At 37.7% G+C, this 19,308-nt stretch overlaps 1 protein-coding gene across 1 annotated transcript in view; it reads right to left on the bottom strand.

The window, feature by feature from the left end:
- Nucleotides 1–5,573: 5,573 nt before the first annotated feature.
- The window catches only part of LOC127989671 (BMP/retinoic acid-inducible neural-specific protein 1), a 162,732-nt gene continuing 148,997 nt past the window's right edge, over nt 5,574–19,308 (bottom strand). The window contains exons 7-8 of the mRNA XM_052591443.1: nt 17,460–17,682; nt 5,574–8,754 (exon numbers count right to left, since the gene is read on the bottom strand). Coding sequence (XP_052447403.1) covers nt 7,614–8,754; nt 17,460–17,682 — 1,364 coding nt within the window. The 3' untranslated portion in view covers nt 5,574–7,613. The remainder of the gene's footprint in view (nt 8,755–17,459; nt 17,683–19,308) is intronic.

Here is a 19,308-nt window from a genome sequence, read left to right as displayed (position 1 = left end):
CGTCCTAATAATATATATGATATTAAAATTATTCACTCACTGTTAATATTCCATATTATTAATGATATTGGAAATTCATTAGAAACATGAGAAAATATCTACTTCTTTGAATGTACAGCTAAACAAAAATATACAGCTTTCAAAATGCAAGGCGTGTTTTAATCCCCAAATAGTATGCGTTAGCTACCTCTCTCTCTTCCGACGTGTAACTCGTCGTGGGCGCTTTGACGCAGGCATTTTGAGTAATAATTAAATTAATCAAATGGCATCATTTTAAGTTTTTCTACAGAAGGACCGTACGGCCATTATGGGTTTTAAAGGGTTAACATTAGAATAGTCAGCCGAAGTTGCAATTGAATAAGTTAACTCTGCTAACCTAGCTACAAAAACAATGCAAAATATCTTATGCTGTGTTATTTGACTTTATCTGACTGAGTGGCTAGTGCAGTAGGTGACAATCTGATAAACGTTATAATAGTGAAAACAATTATTTTGTCTTATTATAATATTCATTAATTTAGGTAACATCAAATCATCATCTTCGTTGTGGCCCAACCAGGCCCACACGCACACACACTATCCTCCTGTACCCGCCCTGGTTAACACTCCCTCCCTGTTAATCATGTACCTGTAACTACCATGCTTACCATTTCTATTACACTCTCCTGCTCACTCTGTCCCTCCTTGACTTCACTATCAGACACCTGCTCCTCTGCATGGGTGCCTACGGCACTGCCATGGCTAGTCACCTCCATGTGCTATGTTCACCTGTTTTTGCAAAATGTCGTCAGGTACTGTAGGCTTGGAAACTGAAGCTACAGCACTAAACATGTTGGTTATTTTTGCACATGTTGAGGCATCATATGCCCTTTTGTTTCTCCACGCTAAATCCACAGATTTCTGTCTCTGAGCCACTGACTGCATCTGACATAAGAAACAGAGGGGGAGGGGTGGAGCCTGTTAAGAGATGATTGGGCCAGCCCAGTGTCAGTATGGAAAATGAACCAATATGCCGCTGTCCCTGCTTTGTCCCTGCTGCTGTCCCTGCGCTGCCCAATTAAAAAATATATAATAATAATAATATTATATCGACCAGCCCCAAAGAGTGTCGGCCCACCGGGCATTTGCCCGGTATGCCAGATTACCAGTCAAGCCCTACTCAAGGCCCAGGCACAAGATGCAGCGATCGGGACCATAAGATGAAGCCAGGAAGCAACCACATCAAGAAATGCATGAGTGGAAGGCCATCTTTAAAAGAATGCAGCATCACTAGTACAGCTCTTTTAGATTTTCTTCTTTAGAAAATAAAGTGCTGAAGCACCCAGGAGAGGTCGCAGCATGACTGAAGTTTGAATAGCTGCAGCACGCTGTCCAAACACCAACAGCAGCACTGGACCAGCAACCCCCGCTGTCGCGCCACAACATCAACACTGTTAGAACATTTTCTTGTAGACACTCTGTTCAGTAACCAGACCAGCTGAAATTTTAGGCAACGAAGCGAAAAGCTGAAATTTGTGACTACATGCGCTCTCCGCAAAGATCCATTGCCAACACTTATTGGATTGTTTAGTAAACACTCGAAGGTGATTGTTCTCCCTAGCGGGGAACCCAATTCATCAGTCACTGACGTAACGTTGCACGTGACTGAAAGGGAACTGTAAAATAATATGCAACAAACCAATTATTTGCAAATAACACTAATATATATATATTATTATTATTACACTAATATATTTATTTCATTTCAGTCATATGAGGATTCAAAAGTCTCTGTAGCTATAGTCTGTGTAGTGCATCAAAAACAGAAACAGGTTATCTGTCATTGTTATATCAAGTGGGTGCTGACAGCTTTGACAGCTCTATTGTTTTAATAGGAGTGATCTAGCTATGTCATGTCATGGTTCTCCACTCACTAATATGTACTAATATGTACACTTTAGTTACTGTGCCTTTAAGGGACCAATACAGGTACATAGGTCTACCATTTAAAAAAGGTACTGCCCCAATCATTCCATTATTTATGAGAGTTCAACATTCTGAACTAAATTGCCAGCCAACTTCTGTAAACGTGTGCATTAATTTACAGTTAAGAGTAAAATGATATGTTACATTTTTGTACAAACTTCAAAGATAATTAGATTTTATTAATACTGACCCTAACACCACAAGATCTGATTAAGCATTGCTGACATGATTGCATCTTCACGGGTCTTAAATGCATGCATATGTGACAATTTACTCAACACCGCAGGTTCTTTCCTACACATTTTAATACAGCAACATTTTAATAAGTGCAAGAATAATGCACATGACTGCTAATACTGAAAAATGATTTACTGAATACAATATTTATTGAACTAATTTTTTTCAGCAATTTAATATCTTGTATGATTTCATTAAGTAAATTAATGAGATCAGAGTATTAAATGGCCGAGATGGATATTGGAATTTGATTCAGTGGTCAGGCAATATGCCTATTTCTAACTTCGGTAGAGATATTCTTGACAAAACTGCACCAGAAGTCACTGCAGTTAATTTGCTATGTACACAAAAATGTGCTATTAAAAAAGGACAGTTACCATATAGCTTGAAGTTCATGTACCCTTTGAACAAGTCAATTGGCGTTGACGGTCGGGTGGATCTCCATATCAATTTCTCTCGCAATATGAACTTACGATACATTAAGCACAAAGCATGGTGATTTATTAGGACATTGTAATTATATCCTGGCAGAGCACTCGTGGTTTGGGTGGGGTGTAGCAGTGGGCTAGCTCACACACAAAGACTCATTCGCCTCATTAGCTGCTCCATGCTACAGCATTAATCAGCATTTCATGTAATGGGATGACACTAGAAGGACAATACCACAAATTCTGCAGTTTACTGACCACATATCAGTACTGGGCTGGACAGGGGAAGGGGGTGGTTTACTTGACCTTGGGGAGCGGGGAGGGTGGGGGTGAGAGGCTTATTTCTTTTATGTGGGGTAATTTTATTGACGTTGAGTGCTTGTGAAGAATGTGTGCATCCATTTCTTTGCGTCCTATGAGTTCATATGCAGTCCTTAAATAATTATTTACAAGTTAAGGAGCACTTTATAATTGGTGGTGGTTGCTAAGGGAACCATCACCAATATTTTTGCTTATAGTGATTTAAAAAAGAAAAGGAAAGAAAAGAAAAGAAGAAGTGATTTTCCTTAAATTGGTATAATGTTATTCATATGGAAAGTACTGCTTAATTCAACTCAAATTGTGAAACGTGTGTAATAAATAAATTCAGTGCACACAGACTGAAGTAGTGTAAGTCTTTGGTTCTTTTAATTGTGTTGATTTTGGCTCAAATTTAAAATAAAAACACCAACTCAGCAAATTAGAATATGGTGAAATGCCAATCAGCTAATCAATTCAAAACACCTGCAAAGATTTCCTGAGCCTTCAAAATGGTCTCTCAGTTTGGTTCACTAGGCTACACAATCATGGGGAAGACTGCTGATCTGACAGTTGTCCACAAGACAATCATTGACCCCTTTCACAATGAGAGTAAGCCACAAACATCCATTGCCAGCTGAATCTTACTACAGAGAGTAGCGTGGAAGGAAAAATTGTGGAAGAAAAAGACACACAACTAACCGAGAGAACCGCAGCCTTGGATTGTCAAGCAAAACGATTCAAGAATTTGAGTGACCTTTACAAGGATTGGACTGAGGCTGGGGTCAAGGCATCAAGAGCCACCACACACAGACCTTTCATGGAATTTGGCTACAGTTGTCATATTCCTCTTTTTAAGCTCCTCCTGAGGCATCTTACCTGGGCTAAGGAGAAGAATAACTGGACTGTTGCCCAGTGGTCAAAAGTCCTTTTTTCAGATGAGAGCAAGTTTTGTGTTTCATTTGGAAACCAATGTCATAGAGTCTGGAGGAAGGGTGAAGAAGTTCATAGCCCAATCTGCTTGTAGTCCAGGGTTAAGTTCCCACAGTCTTTGATGATTTGGGGTGCAATGTCATCTTTTTTTTTTTTTTTTTTTGAAACCAATGTCACTGCACCCATTTACCAAGAAATTTTGGAGCACTTCATGCTTCCTTCTCCTGACCAGCTTTTTGTAGATGCTGATTTCATTTTCCAGCAGGATTTGGCACCTGCCCACACTGTCAAAAGCACCAAAAGATGGTTAAATGACCATGGTGTTGGTGTGTTTGAATGGGCAACAAACTCAGCAGAACTGAACCCCATAGAGAATCTATGGAGTATTGTCAAGAGGAAAATGAGAAACAAGAGACCAAACAATGCAGATGAGCTGAAGGCCACTGTCAAAGAAACTCGGGCTGTCCACCTCAGCAGTGCCATAAACTGATCACCTAGATGCCACTCAGAACTGAGGCAGTAATTAAAACAAAAGGAACCCCTACCAAGTATTGAATACATGTACAGTGAATGAACATACTTTCCGGGAGGCCAACAATTCACTAAAAAGTTTTTTTTTTTTTTTTTAGTATTATGTAGTATTATGAAGTATTATTTGTTGAGACTGTGAATTGATGTGTTTTTGTTAAATGTGAGCCAAAATCATCACAATTAAAATAACCAAAGAATTAAACTACTTCGGTATGCGTGCATTGAATTTATTTAATACACAAGTTTCACAATTTTAGTTGAATTACTGAAATAAATGAGCTTCACCTCGACATTCTAATTTTCTTAGAAGCACCTGTATTCATCAGATTAAAAACCTAGTGTTAGTGAATGACACACATAAACTACCCTGTGTGCTCAGATTTTTAACCTTGACTAAAGCTATTTTAAAATCTAAATATGACACACATGAAAATAAATTTTTATGAATTGATACTCGGTTACTTTAATCATAATTTGAAATAAAAAGGGATAAAAGTTGTTGGTGTTTTACCACCTCTAGTGTTCATTATAGCTGGAAAGTGCACTGTACTGTATGTGTAGGTATGTTACAGTACAGGCACATTTTCCCGACTGAGCCAAAGTTGGTGTAATGGCCAAACCACAATACTGCTGAAACCCATTCAGGATGTTTTCTTTTTACTACACCAGTTTGATCAAGACATTTCATAACTCACTAAAGTTCATCTGTTATTTTGCCCATCTCTGTAAATGTTGATAATTTGCCTTTTCTAAGATAACATTTTCATAGATTTCTCAGGCATATCATTGGAAAGCAGTATTAGTTTTGCCCCGTGGTGTGATACAGTGACAGAAACTCTTGGTCTCACTGGGGTTCTTCAGAAGTATTTAGGTGTATTATGTTTGAGTTCTGACCCCAGAAATGTTTCTTTCATTCTGGAAGTCTGTAAACTCGAATGGCTCTGACAAGTATCGTGACCTTGAGCAGGAAACTTAACCCATGTTCCCTCAGGTCCAGCCGCAGCATGTTTCTACTACATCCTTACCTGTTAGTCTTGAAAACGACTAGTCTGCGGGTCGACCACTTTTACAACAAACAGACTGAGATTAAAAAATATTGGGACTGAAAAGATGTGAAACCATAAACCCCTTGATTGCTGTGTGATTGCTTCTGACTTTGTGCGGTACAAACAAGCATTGGTCTTCTTATTAAATATAGCATTTTAATGAGAAATAGAATATTATTTGAAACATTCATTTTGAAGAAAGCTGATATAGTTATTTCAACAGAACAGCAGAAATTACATAAAGTACTTGAAAGCAGTTTCTCAACCCAGTGAACGTTCTATCGTGTGATAGTGTGTCGTACATGGTTTCTGTAACAGAAGTGTATGGATGGCTGTAAGCATGTGTTAGTGTAGACCATAAACAGATTTAGCTTGGACAAGATCCATTTCAGCTGGTGATGTTTCTCCAGATGAGCGCAAATGATTTTGTGTCATATTTACAGTACTTGTGCTCGAGGTGGGGTTGTGTCGCGTTTAATGGGCTGCGGTTCATTTGCTGTAATCTAAGAAAAGCTTTTGATTCCATGGCTATATCAAGATAAAATAGGTATTTACACTTATAATACACATTTAACTCTAATTCATTAACCAAGTTAAGCCTCATCTCACTCTCAAGTGGTTATTTTCAGTTCATGCAGAGTACAGCAAGAAAGCTTTTGGCCCTGTTCCCATGAGTCAAGTGGCATGTGTTTAGATTTAGATGGGGTCTTCTGTTAAACAAACCAAAAAAAAAAAAAAAAAAAAAGAAAAGAAAACGTGAAGGAAAAGCATTAAAGGGATAGCTAACAGGCACTTAATAAGATTGAATAATAATGGCAATGATAATAATCAATGCTAATAATAATGGCATTCTCCCTATTCTAGAAATAACTCCAGTGAATGTTCTTCTGAAAAAAATAAATAAAATTAAAACAAAATCCCCATCCCAGCTAAGATTTTAGAGTAGAGAGATTAATCAGCCGACATGTCAAAAAGTTAAACCTGAATTGCATCAAGGAATATAAAACCCAAATGAAATCTTATAAAAAAGTAAAGTGTACATTTGGTATACAAGCAGATTTTGAGATTAAAACCATCATAGATATTTGAAGCTTTAATATACTGTTCTTGTGGATTCACTCTTGTTAATGAAAATGCAATGGCTTTACAATATCATGCCATAATCCCGCAGTACATATATATTACTTTCTCTTTTTTTTTTCTTTTTTTTGTGACCGCTGTGCTATATTTCATTAGAAAAAGACTGAAAAACAAAAATACAAAAGCAATTTATAGGACATTTCTCAAAAAATGTGCCAAGCTTCTTTTCTTTTTTTTTATCCCTCTGAGAAATGTATGGCTTTATGCTGACCGTTAAAGAAATTAGAAATGATCAAATTGTGTTCAGGGTGCTGCAAAAAAGCTTGACACATCAGCAATCACAATGTGTACATTATGCGAAGAAGTACGAAATAGCATGAATTGATTCTGTTCAACCATAGACACTGCACTCAGGCACCGAAGCGACTCAACCTGGCTGAAGAACAAGAGCGTGAATCTGAAAATACAACAGAGGGAGCCCAAACAGGATTCATTTCACCTGCCAGGCAGCAATTAACGGGAATTGAGAAAACTGGACATCCAGCAAGAAACGGTGGACGTCCGTCCTGAACTCACTGCCAAGCTCTCTTAGAGGGGTGTCATATGAAAGGACAAGACACTGTACAGTCAATGAAGCCTTACGCTGTATAAACCTCCTCTAAAAGATGCATGATAACAACATGGTAGAGTTTCACATTAATTACTGTATTTTGGTTCTGCCCTTACATAGTTGTGGTTATACATCTCTAAAAACGTGTTAACCAGTAAAGAATGGCAGTTTAAGATCTACCTTTGTTCCCTCAAAGTAAAATCAAGGCCTCTGTGTCACTGAATGTTGAATTTAATAAGTATAATAGTGATCTTTTCTCTCTTTTTTTGTTTGTTTAGGAAATGACAGACATGCTTGGACAAATATGATACAGTTTTTTTTTTTTTTTTTTTTTTTTTTTTTGTGAACTAAAATGGTTTATCTCTATATTTTTAGTTTCTGTTTAACAATTACACTTATAAAGTTGTTAATACATAAAAAAAAAAAAGGTTTCAAATCAAATGAAAAAGGAATCTTTCTTTTTTCTTTTTCTTTTAAATTGTGTTTTCAGCAGAGTTTGGTAGTCAGATGGTCTGATTGTTTCAAGATTTCTGTATTGTACATGTCCAAGGCATGATTTACGCGAATCATCTCGCTGTTGTTGAGCTTGAGTCGATGTTTCAGCATACAGGAGAACAGGTCCAGCTGGGGCTTCCCAGGGGCCACTGGAGGGGCCAGACGGTTAATTCTCTCTCGTATGTCCAGCAGCAGGAGCATAATGGATGAGGATGAGTAGAACTGGGACCCCTGCGTGTACGACTGATTGACCTGCTGCACAGCGCTCCTCAGCAGGTCAGCATTGAATCGCAGGCTATAGCCGAATACTTGGATGTCGGAGATCTTGATGTAGATCTGCCGCTTGTTGGGGTCAGATAAGTCCACTGGCCCGTGGCCCGTGTCGTTCCGCAGGACAGTGGGCACCTTAGCACGGCTTCGCAGGTAGATGTGCACCGTCTCGAAGAAGGTCTTCCAGCGGTTTCCCAACAGCAGGGTCCAGTTAAAGCACTGCGAGTTCTGCAGTCGCACCTTCTCCCAGCGCGGATATCCGTGCTCACCGAACGGCATGCTCCAACCCTCCGAGTGGCTTCCACTGAACGGGTTCACGTAGATGAAGAACATGGGGTCCACACTACTGTTGCGCATCTGGCAGATCTTCATGGACAGGCCTACGACCATGTGCAGGTAGTCCATGCGGTTCTTGTTGCTCTTGAGTGTCAGCGACATCCGCTTGCGCCACCGTGGGTCGAAGAAGGTCTCCAGGCGCACCTCGTTGCTGATGAAGGTAGTGTGGATGTGCAGCCGTGAGTCCATCTTCTGCAGCAGGTATTTGAGCTCCAGGTCCTGGAAGTCGAGGTCCGTCTCGAAGCTGATGAACTGCTCGCTGCGCTCCGAGTCCACGTTCTGCGGCTCGCAGCGTCCACGGTACAGCTTGTAGCCTTTGTTGCAGGAGCCACATTGCGAGATGTTGGCCAGGCTGCACATGGCACAACTGTTGTTGCCGCCGATCACGCAAGGGATGGGCCGCTGGCAAAGGGTGGCCCCTGTGTGGCACACGCACGTACGCTGGCTCTCCAGGAAGGTTCCCCAAAAGCCGTTCTCGTTGCAGTAGAGGAATGACTGCACGCGGTTCAGCCACTGTAGCACAGATCTGAAAGAAGACAGATAACAGTGAAGTCAAAGCAGGTGGTTAGAAGGATCCATTAATAATGCATCGTTAATCCAAAAGCATAAAGCTAGTGCCTCAGCCTCTTGACGTTTGTTACAGTCTAATCGCTAAAATGGAAATGTATTCTGTCAAACTTTCCCAACGCACACCTAGCCTTTTCTCTCCCCGCAGGAATTTAGCCTTGTCATTCTGAAAGCTTTTGGAACTTCTCTGCTTCATGATGGGAGAACTGAATGCTTGAATTTTGATTTCTGGGAGACAAAATGCTTACGATGACATGTTAATGAACCCGGAGTGTAACAGAGTCAGATGTGGAATATTCCTAGATGATATGCCTGACTTTCATTTGATGTTGAAAACACAAAAAAAGACAATGCTGCAGTTAGCTGTGCAGCTCTTTGCAACCTGTTTGTGGAGGATAAAGTGCTAGCATTTGTTTGGCCGGTGGGTGGTTATCAACAAAGGATAATTTGCCTTGTTGCTTAATCATGTAACGTAAGAAATTGATGGATGTATATTATTTTCTTAAAAGTGTTTTGTATTGTATTTCTATTGTATGTTCAAAACAATTTCACAGTAATACACAAGAAATTAAGAGTGTTAATACTGTAAGATTCATCAAATCAAATTATGCAGCTCTGTGAAATTCATGCTGAAAAGTTAATCAATTCTGAAAGTTTCTCTAAGCTGCTCTACACAAGACACTAGTGTCATCATTCAGCTTAAATTAGTTCAATATTGATTATTTTCAGTTTGTAACACTAGCTATTTACCATTCACATACTGTAGGTGTTATGTACATTTTGTAATATAACATAAAAAAATCTAAATAATAAAAAAAAAATAGTAAAATTTAAACCTTTGGATGAAAATAGCTAGCGTCATTGTTGCAAAATCTGCATTATTCAGCTCAGCTGAAATTCTCTTTCCTTTATATAGTGTCAATAATGTGATAAAATGAAACAAAATGATAACATGAACAGTGAAAGTAACAGATGCTCGGGCAATGCATTTAACAGGCATAATTAAGCATTCAAATTAATAAAGGTAACATTTACTAAACCTCTTTCGTCAATTGCTTTGAATTAAAGTGTCTGATAAATGCATAAAGACATTAAGCCAATTAATATGATAGTAATTGATTAAATAATAATATGATAATATAATATTTTGTTTTCTCTACCAATATTTTAATAATAATAATAATAATAATAATAATAATAATAATAATAATGATGATGATGTACATATAACTAAAAACTTGGCTGTCCCGTGGAAGTGTGATTCATCAAACCCTAAGTAATTATATCAAAGTTTTCCTATTTGAAATACAACCATTTCTGAAGCATGGTGTGCAATGGAAATGTAAAGCCTTCTTTAGTCACTTATTGTGAACTATATGCAGTTTCCATAGGCTATCAATTGTGAAATAAAACTGTAAACTGTAAACTGCATCTCTCATAATAGAACGGCACATGGCATTCAATCTATATAAAAAAAGCAATATTCCTAGCCAAGCAATATTAGATTTTCAGTTCACTCCTGATTACTTGACCAATAAAAGCTTAAGATTAGTCTCATTCGATTTGAGCCATACACAGTTGACTCATTTGTGACATTTAATATTGTATTTTTCATATTCAATCGCAATAAGCAAGCTTTATGCAGTCTGACTCCCATATGTTATATTTTCTAACTGCTTTTCTCAATATGGATTTCAGAGTGGCTTGCTGGTTTTATTTTGCACAATTATTTGTTTTTCTGAAACAAGTGGCTGACTTGAGTGTGCCGTGGGGGATTAGATGGAGATGACGGGGAAGAATGCTGCTTGTTTTCACATCCTCGTGTTTGTAATGTGGCATCAGAGCGCTCTGGTGCACAGACTGCATGAAGTATATAACCACAATTTCTCTTCTAATGGATAATGGAGGAGAGCGAGCAGACTGCAGATGTAAGCCATTCTGAGTGTGGGGGAAGCCTGTATATAGGGAATATATATATATATACAACATTTAAACATTTACATTTATACAAAGCATATGTATGAACCCAAATGTTAAAAGCACTAACTGTGCTATCTGTGTGGGTGTAAATCAGATTTGTTTTCTGTCCTCTGAATGTAAATTATCACAGCTACGGTTTATCAGGTAAAGCTCACAACGAGCAACAAATATCTATTAATTACAAGCAACCAGTAAGCGTAATTTTGGGGCTTTGCATAAACAGAAATGGCCAGCATGGTTGCGTGATTGAATATCACACTGGCTTTTGCGATGCATCCAGTAATTAAATGGCAGAGAAATCCCTGAGGCATGGCTCTATCTGTCACAGCAGTGGCGGCTGTGCTTTTGCTCTGGTCAGAGCAATTTATCAGCAACAAAAGATCTGCATACATATGTGATTCATAGTTATGTTTTACACAAGATCATTTGGTGTCTTTGGACCCAAGTCTGTTTGTCATCAAAGCTTGATTTGTCTAATTTGTATGAATGCAATTTGGAGTTCACAGGGCTTGACAGTGTGAGCAAACATATCATATGTTTGTGACTAAAACTAGATGTGTACAATGTGTAAAATTTATTGACATGCAAAATACAAAACGAAGGTGTCTGCTGTCCTTAAAAAGTCTGACTTTTGCACTTTCAGAGCAGTTCACAACCAATGAATATTGTGCATTAATATCAAGGGATTCCTAATGACCCACTGTTGATGAATTATGACAATGTTTGCCTTAATGGCAGGGTAGGTGATTTGGTTAAAAAACATATTTGTTATGCTGGTTGAAAGTGGTCTAAATGTACTTATAAGTATTTATATTGTCATAGGATCATAAAATGTTTGTCCATTCAACTGCAGTGATGTGTACTTATTGGTACGTATTTCGTATCTCGCTAAAAAGTGCACCCAGGTACATTTATGCCTTGAGACCAGGTAGCCCTCATCTGTTTGATTGAAAAACTGGAACTAGTAATAATACAGAGAGTAAGTAGTAGTGCAGAATAAGGAATTAATATGTGCTTTATACGCACTAATAAACAGCCTGTTAATTTTAATTTTGCGAACTGGTCCTTACAATAAAAAAATGAAATTATGTAACTTGTAAATATGTCCTCATGTCCCTTTATTAAGGAAAACAAATTATTTTATAATTTCTTGCTTCAACCCTAAAGTTATTTTGTGCTCTCGTATATTTTTTCAAATTAAAAGCACATACGCTGCTTGGGGAGAAAAGGACTGCAGTTGGTATTAAAGCAAGTCGCCACTTCTATAGTGTTTTGCTCAAAGCTGCTTGGCTCGAAATATATTGCCTTTGAAGCACAGTTCACATTGTTTTTGCCTCATGATGCATCCCAAAAGAAGAGTGCTGTTCTGTGAGATTTGGTGGTAAATTCAAATGGATATAACAGTTTAATAACAGAGTGAGGGGGTGTCATCCTTTCAGAGTTATAACAGTGGTAAATAGCTGATGCTAGTACTGTCACCGTTGATACAAACACACAGATTCAGACTGTATGGAGAGAGACGTATGGGAGCACAAGGAGGCTGGATTTCAAACAAGCAATCCGCCTTAAAATATCTCTTATTAGGAACTGTAGCCAACGGGACATTTTTAAAGATACGTGATTTTGGACTCTACTCAGGGCAAAGAAACAATAATACCAAAATATTCATGTAAAACTTGCATCAGCTTTTTCCCAGCCAGGACTAAACAGCAGCTGACTTTAAGACGCTTCCCTAAGAGTAGAAACTGCACAATTTGCAAAAGGCTGATAATTGAGCAAAGACGAGGTTAAAGCTGTGCTTTGGATCCTCTGCCCTGTTCTACGGATAGACCTTGTGCGTCGGCACTATTGCATCAAGAATGGACGAGAGGGAATATCTCACTGTCATGGTGCATATATGGATTTTCCCTTAATATAGAAACAGCAGCGTAATCTACTTTCCGCTCTTTTTTCAACCATTTCACCTGTGGGGCCCTTTTTATGTTTTGTCTATGCGAGAATATATATATATATATATATATATATATATATATATATATATATATATATATATATATAAACTTCCAATTGAATGTGTTCAGTTATTTATTTTTCTGTACTGATGATAACAAAATAAAAAGCATTGAAACCAATAAGTAAAGAAGCTCACCAGAAGATACCAGGTACTCTGAATTTTGAGGTGACAAGCTTTTAGGTTGCATGAGAATAATATATCCAGATCAATTCTTAACAAAGCACACATCATCTGCTCTTCATTTTTATGCTCCACTGAAAAAAAAAAATGTGTTGGACAAAGAAAGAGAGAAACCGGTCACCGAAATGCACATTAAGTATCACAGTTATGACTTCCGAACTCCTAAGTAAGAACTTCCGATAGAAACTTGGCAGTTATCACAATTAAGTTTGGAGCCAAATGAAGTTTTCTTCCTCTAGATAATTGGTGTGCCATCAAACTGGAAGCAGTGTGTCTGCAGAATGGAGTTAGTTAACTTCTATCTCTGGAGTCTATGGGGCGGATGTAGGCAGTTTGCTGCTAATAATGAGCAACGGGAAGCGGCTCGGTGTCAGCAGGAAACTCTTCCTCAAGCGAGTAGCCATCTTTCTTCATCAGGGCCTTCGGGCCAAAGAGCAGGTCAGTGGAGACGGAACAGACATCCTTGGTGACAGCACAGCTAACACAACAACAATGCTCATACAGTATGTGCTTCTATTTAGTGCTGATCTGAGCTCAGACACTTATAAAACAAACACTTTCAGCTCTAAAATCTGATTGGATAAGTGGCCTTCATTAAATGATTTGTCTATAATTACGACAAGCTATGCTAATGATCTTCCTTGATGGAAGAACTGTACATTTTGGTTATCGTAAGACATTTTTATTTGTATATTACTTTAAAATGCCTCTAATTTTTGTCATCTGTAGTGCAGCAATATCACCTATTTTCAGAACTCGTCACAGGTTTCATATTTTGAATGCATATGTTTCGTGGGTTGTCATACAGATGTGTGGAATATAATGACGTGTCTTTCAGAAAGCCGCGGTTGGCAGCAATAACAGTAACAACCTTCCCAACAAGTTTTCAGCCTACAGTTACAGATGCAAAATTTTGACATGTTAAAGTTTATTTACAGCTGAAAGTTTGTAATGATCACTACTAGAAACGTTTGCATTAGTAAAGACAGAATAAGAGCTTCATACACAGAGTATACAACAATATCACAAAATATCCACAAATGTGGCTTCTATGGGAGGGGTTCAAGAAAAAAAGCCACCCTTTAAAAAAAGGCCATATGCAGTCACAACACACTTTAAAGATTCTGATGCCACATGAGACTAAAATTAAATTATTTGGCCTCAACACCAAATGGAGGTGGTAATAATGGAATGTGTTTTTATAATTTTAAAGGGGGGTGATTATTTTCTATACCCAGTGTATGTATGTATGTATATATGTGTGTGTTTGTGTGTCATAAAAAATTATAATAAATAAATATGTTAAAAATATATGTTAAACTTTTAATAATATTTATATTGTATAGGTTGCATACGGAGCCCCGAACATTCCATGCAATAAAAAAAAAAAAAAAAAAATTGTGTACGATTTACTAATTCGTTCGCTCAATGTACTAAAACGTGCACATACTTACTATTGCGTTCCCTCGCAAATCGAGGGAACAAATTCATAAAACGTGCGCACAATTTATAAATCTAATAAATTGAACGGAATAGTTAATCGAGGGAATGCAATAGTAATTGTGTGCACGTTTTAGTACCTTGAGGGAACACATTAGTAAACCGTGCACACAATTTAGCATAATATTTTCTTCCTGTATGTCATGTTGCATCACATTTTGTTGCTTTGCAGGCTGAAATGAAGACAGAAACCAATAAGGACCTTAACAATACTTGGTTAGCTGAATAGACCTTTTTAAGTATACTTGAGCACTGATATTTGATACTACCATAGTAATGCATGCATTAATCATCTTCCGTTGAACTGCACAAGTATGTTTCTATGTGATGTGTTAACTGAAGCTGAGGTGTTTAACCATGGGCACTTGTGTTCAAACTCTATGCTTTCCCCCAGAGATTGTTTAACGTGACGAATCGTTAGCCCTGCTGCTTAGTTTATTCAAATGCGATGCTAATTCTTTGCACTGTTATCAGTTAAACTAGCTGCTCTTTGAAGTATGAATCTAGTAAGTTGCACATAAACAGAAATAGACTCTCTCATCCTCAGCAGAACAACACTAAACTGTCAAGTCCAGTGTTTAGCGAATTAGCCCTGAAAATCACAAGCAACTTTTCACAACACGGAACCGATAACATTCCCGTGCTTACCTAGAATTGTATTTGCCACCCCCAACCTCTCTCTCTCTCTCTCTCTCTCTCTCTCTGTGCTATTGCCATTAAACGTCCTTGATGTGAGCCCCACAGAGCTCTGACTCTGCTCTGCTCGGCTTTGATAACGCTTCAGCACAGACCTTGTCAAAGCTGCCACTGGAGCGTGGGTGAGCTACTTCCACATTAGTGACAGTTGATGCTCTCCTCCGCTGTATGAACAGTGTTTTTTTTTTTTTTTTTGTAAGAATTATTTGCATTTCCTGAGTGTGCATATTATTCTCTGCTTGATAAGTCAAGTTTCCTAGTGGACAGAAAACTTTATTTGTCTATGTTTCAGGCAGTGCTTCTGAGACTTTTTTAATAGACCATTGCACTTTTTAATTCCAGCCCAGTCAGAAAGAAACTGATAATGTCCTGGCAGAAAATTGCCAATATTTATTTATTTATTTATTTCCTGGACATGTCAGAACTATTCATAACTTAATTTTAATAAAACTGTTTAATAGTCAAATTCCCAGTGAAGTACTACACTACATGCAGTCCTGAAGAAACATCGAGCAATTTGAAAAGTCACTCAAATGTTAAATGGGTTAAACTTTTCACAGACCAGTGGAGGTTACTAGAGCTACACAACCAATTGTTAAAAGATAGCGCTCTTGGTCGTTCTTCTGTTTGTGTATTGCATTTTTAAAGAAATTAAAGCAAAAAAAAAACCTACATACTATTTTGGTTAGTAATCTAATGTTGAGTTTTCGTAAATCACTGAAAAATAAAAAATAAAAATAAAAAACAGTTTTAGAATCTCAATTAGATAAAGTTAGCTCATTAGCTAGATATCTTAATAATGTTAAGGTTGTAGTGAACAGTCAAATAATAATAATGATGATAATAATAAATATATCTGCAAGCAGCAATAATGGGGTCAAGCACAGCAGAGGCAAAATGATGAGCTAATCATGACATGTGACATCATACCAACTGCAACAATGAGTAAGTAAAGCTGTTTTAGATTGATTGTAGTGGAAATGACAAATACATTATGAACACAACTTCTTGAAATATGATTTAATGGCTTATAACTTTTGACCAATAGGTGGCACTGTTATCAAATCGATGTGGTGTGTTCCGTGTGAGGTAACAATGTTTGGTGTCAATATGCCAAAGCTTTTCAGATGTTTTTCCTCAGACATAATCTGTCATTATGCCTCAAATTTGTTGTGGTCCTATACAAAAATAGTTTTGTCTATCAACACAGAATCCATAACTTTTTGTCAGCACCATCTGATGATGATCGGTCGAGGAGTTCGAAAAAGTAGGTTTTCAACATAAAAACAAAATGGCAGACAGGAAGTTTGGCCGACAGTGGTATAATTGGTATGTATTAGTTTGATAATAATAAGCTATTGCAATCAAAATTATTAGCATTTTTGGAAATTTCATAACTAATGGTTAATTAAGGGTTTATTACTCTTGACCAATAGATGGCACTGTTACTGAAATGATGTGGCCTGGTCAGTGTGAGGAAGTTTGGTGTAAATATGTCAGAGCTTTGCAGAGATACAGCCACAAATGCAGTTTGACACCTTTCCAGCAAATTTGTTGATGCGCTAACTGAAAACATCATCGTATATCAACACAAAATATTTTTGCTAGCTTGGTCTGAAGATGATCCGAGTTCTATTTTGTGAATATCGGACGGTCTAGCAGGAGTTCGAAAAAGTGAATTTGAATCAAAATGGCAGACAGGAAGTATGGCAAAATTGGTATAAATGGCCGCATTTCCACTGTCGGTAGAGTGCTTAATCTTGCCTCGTCGGTGCTTCGTTCGGGGTCAATGGCCAGGTTTTTTGGCCCAAAGAAAACCTTGGGCCAAAGCGGGCCAGCTGGGGCTAGAGGAGTGGTTATGAACATTGGTGGAGTTTCTCTGCGTCTGGAGAGCGTCAGCGCCGCGGATCATTTCATAAAGCTAACAGCTATAACACCGGCATTAAAAACCTTTTAAAATAATTTGAGCTCAAAACTTACTTTCAGTCAGCAGCGAGTGTTTGAAACAACTTGATCCGATGTGGATTATTATCACAGGCAGAAATATTTCTAAGCGATGCAAAAGACTATTCACGCTAGGCATTAATGTTACCATGGTAAATCTGACCGCTTGAAGAAATAAGATGTCAGCTTCTTATTCTCAAATTTTAGCTCCGCGTAGCCTATGTCATAAAAATATAATAATGTTTTATTTTATTTTTTTGAGTGTTCTGTTCATATCTACTGAGGTCAGATTTTGGAATACAATCCTATATTCCTGCTGTATTATTCTGCAAATGAACTTTAGGTCTCACCTCTCTCTGGGCATCTGGTGGTTGGGGTTGTGGTGACAGCGAATGCTCAGACCGAAGAGTTTCCGGGCTGTGCGCTGGATCTTCAGTCTCTGGGCCTCCAGTGAACTCTGCAAGAGCCGATAGCGGTTCTGAAGGTCCCAGTCGCTCCCCCACAGCAGGTGCACGCTGCTCACAGGCAGAAAGTGTGTCGGGGGCAGACGTTTAAGAAACGACTTAAACTCATCTAAGGTGAGAAAGAGAGAAAGATATGTGCTCATACAGCAGAGGGCAAACGCATATCCACATAAACCACATATTGATACTTAGAATCCATTGTGTGTGAAACCTGTTAAGAGTGATGGTGAAAAGTATTGACTTTTACGGACAATGATTGATTTTAACCACAAACACTGTGTCAATACTATTATCTAGACAGCCTTCAGAGTTTCCCATGTTATATCTTTCAAATCGTTCAGTGTCTTTTAAAGTCATGATGCAAAGCCATACACTATCCCGTTTACTTACGCTATGTGTAAAAATTTGAAGTGAAACATGATTTACAACAAGAGTTTAGAAAGTCTGCCTGACCTACATCAGTAGACTAAAACAATTAATAAAGAGCCATTTGACTATTAGTTCACTGTAATAACTTAACTGTAACTAACATGTTTGGCTTGGGGAACATCAGTCAAAGAAAAAAAAAAAGTACATTCAAATTACACTTCTCATATTAACATAAAAAACTAGCATACACATCTATCAATCAAATTACAATTTATATCTCACAATGGCTTATCAAATCGCAAAAGGCTGTGATTTAATTAAATAAATATGTAGTCTATCACAATTTTCTGCCAAAATAAAACCTGGAGTGTTTAACTCTTGCTAGTGAAGAAATTAAGATAATATTATAATTGTCCAGTACCAGCGAATGCAAATACTTTTTATTCTGTTCAATTTGGACACCAAAACTGGGTTGGAGCTCTTAATAGTGAACGTGCACCAGGTTGGTGCATTTAACTCTAAAATGCATTTAACTTTAAAATGTTAAAGTGTGCCAAGGTCAACCTCAGAGTCTCACAAAATCCTGTGGAAAACATGATTTAATAGAAATAATAAAGACTTCTTCATGTTGACTTTAAACCATGTGTGGCCAATCCAGCTCTTCGCAGATTTCAGCTTCAACCCTACAGATTGGAAACCAATGCTTTAAACAAAAGATATGTCATAAGATAATCATATGACATGAGCTCAACTACAGTATAAGCATGCCTGTAGCCCACGGCACATACAGCAAATGTGTCTGTTTGAGTGTAGCTGAGGTTGGTTGATGGTACATTTACATATCTGCAGCACGGTCATATTGGGATGTAAATATAATGGTCTAAACATGCTGTCATGTTGTTTAACAAATCCACCTGCTTGTTTCCTTTGATGTGTCAGACATGCTATTAAAATGACACAGTGTGACATCTGAATGCAGTAAGCACTGCAGGCCCTGACACAATAACACACGACTGTCTACAGAGCACCTGTGTTTACTGGTGTGTTACTTGATAACGATTATGTGTCAAGAAGGAATCAACAAAACAGTTCATGTGAATTATACACTAACATTATGACTATATATACAAGTAGCGGAAACTGTGGGATTATTGTGACTAGTTTCCTTCCATTCAGGTAGTAATACGCACATAATCGTCAAACATTTAATCATCCATTATCTGTCTGTTTGATCACCCTCATCCTTTAAAGTGGTCATATGATGTTTCTAAAAGAACATTATTTTGTGTATTTGGTGTAATGAAATGTGTATATGCAGTTTATGGTTCGTTATATATGATTATAATAACTTATACTGTGTTTTTAC

The sequence above is a fragment of the Carassius gibelio genome, chromosome A5 (assembly GCF_023724105.1).
Source record: "Carassius gibelio isolate Cgi1373 ecotype wild population from Czech Republic chromosome A5, carGib1.2-hapl.c, whole genome shotgun sequence".
Lineage (NCBI taxonomy): Eukaryota > Metazoa > Chordata > Actinopteri > Cypriniformes > Cyprinidae > Carassius > Carassius gibelio.
Note: the sequence above shows the minus strand (reverse complement) of the source record. Positions and strands in the feature narration are given on the sequence as shown.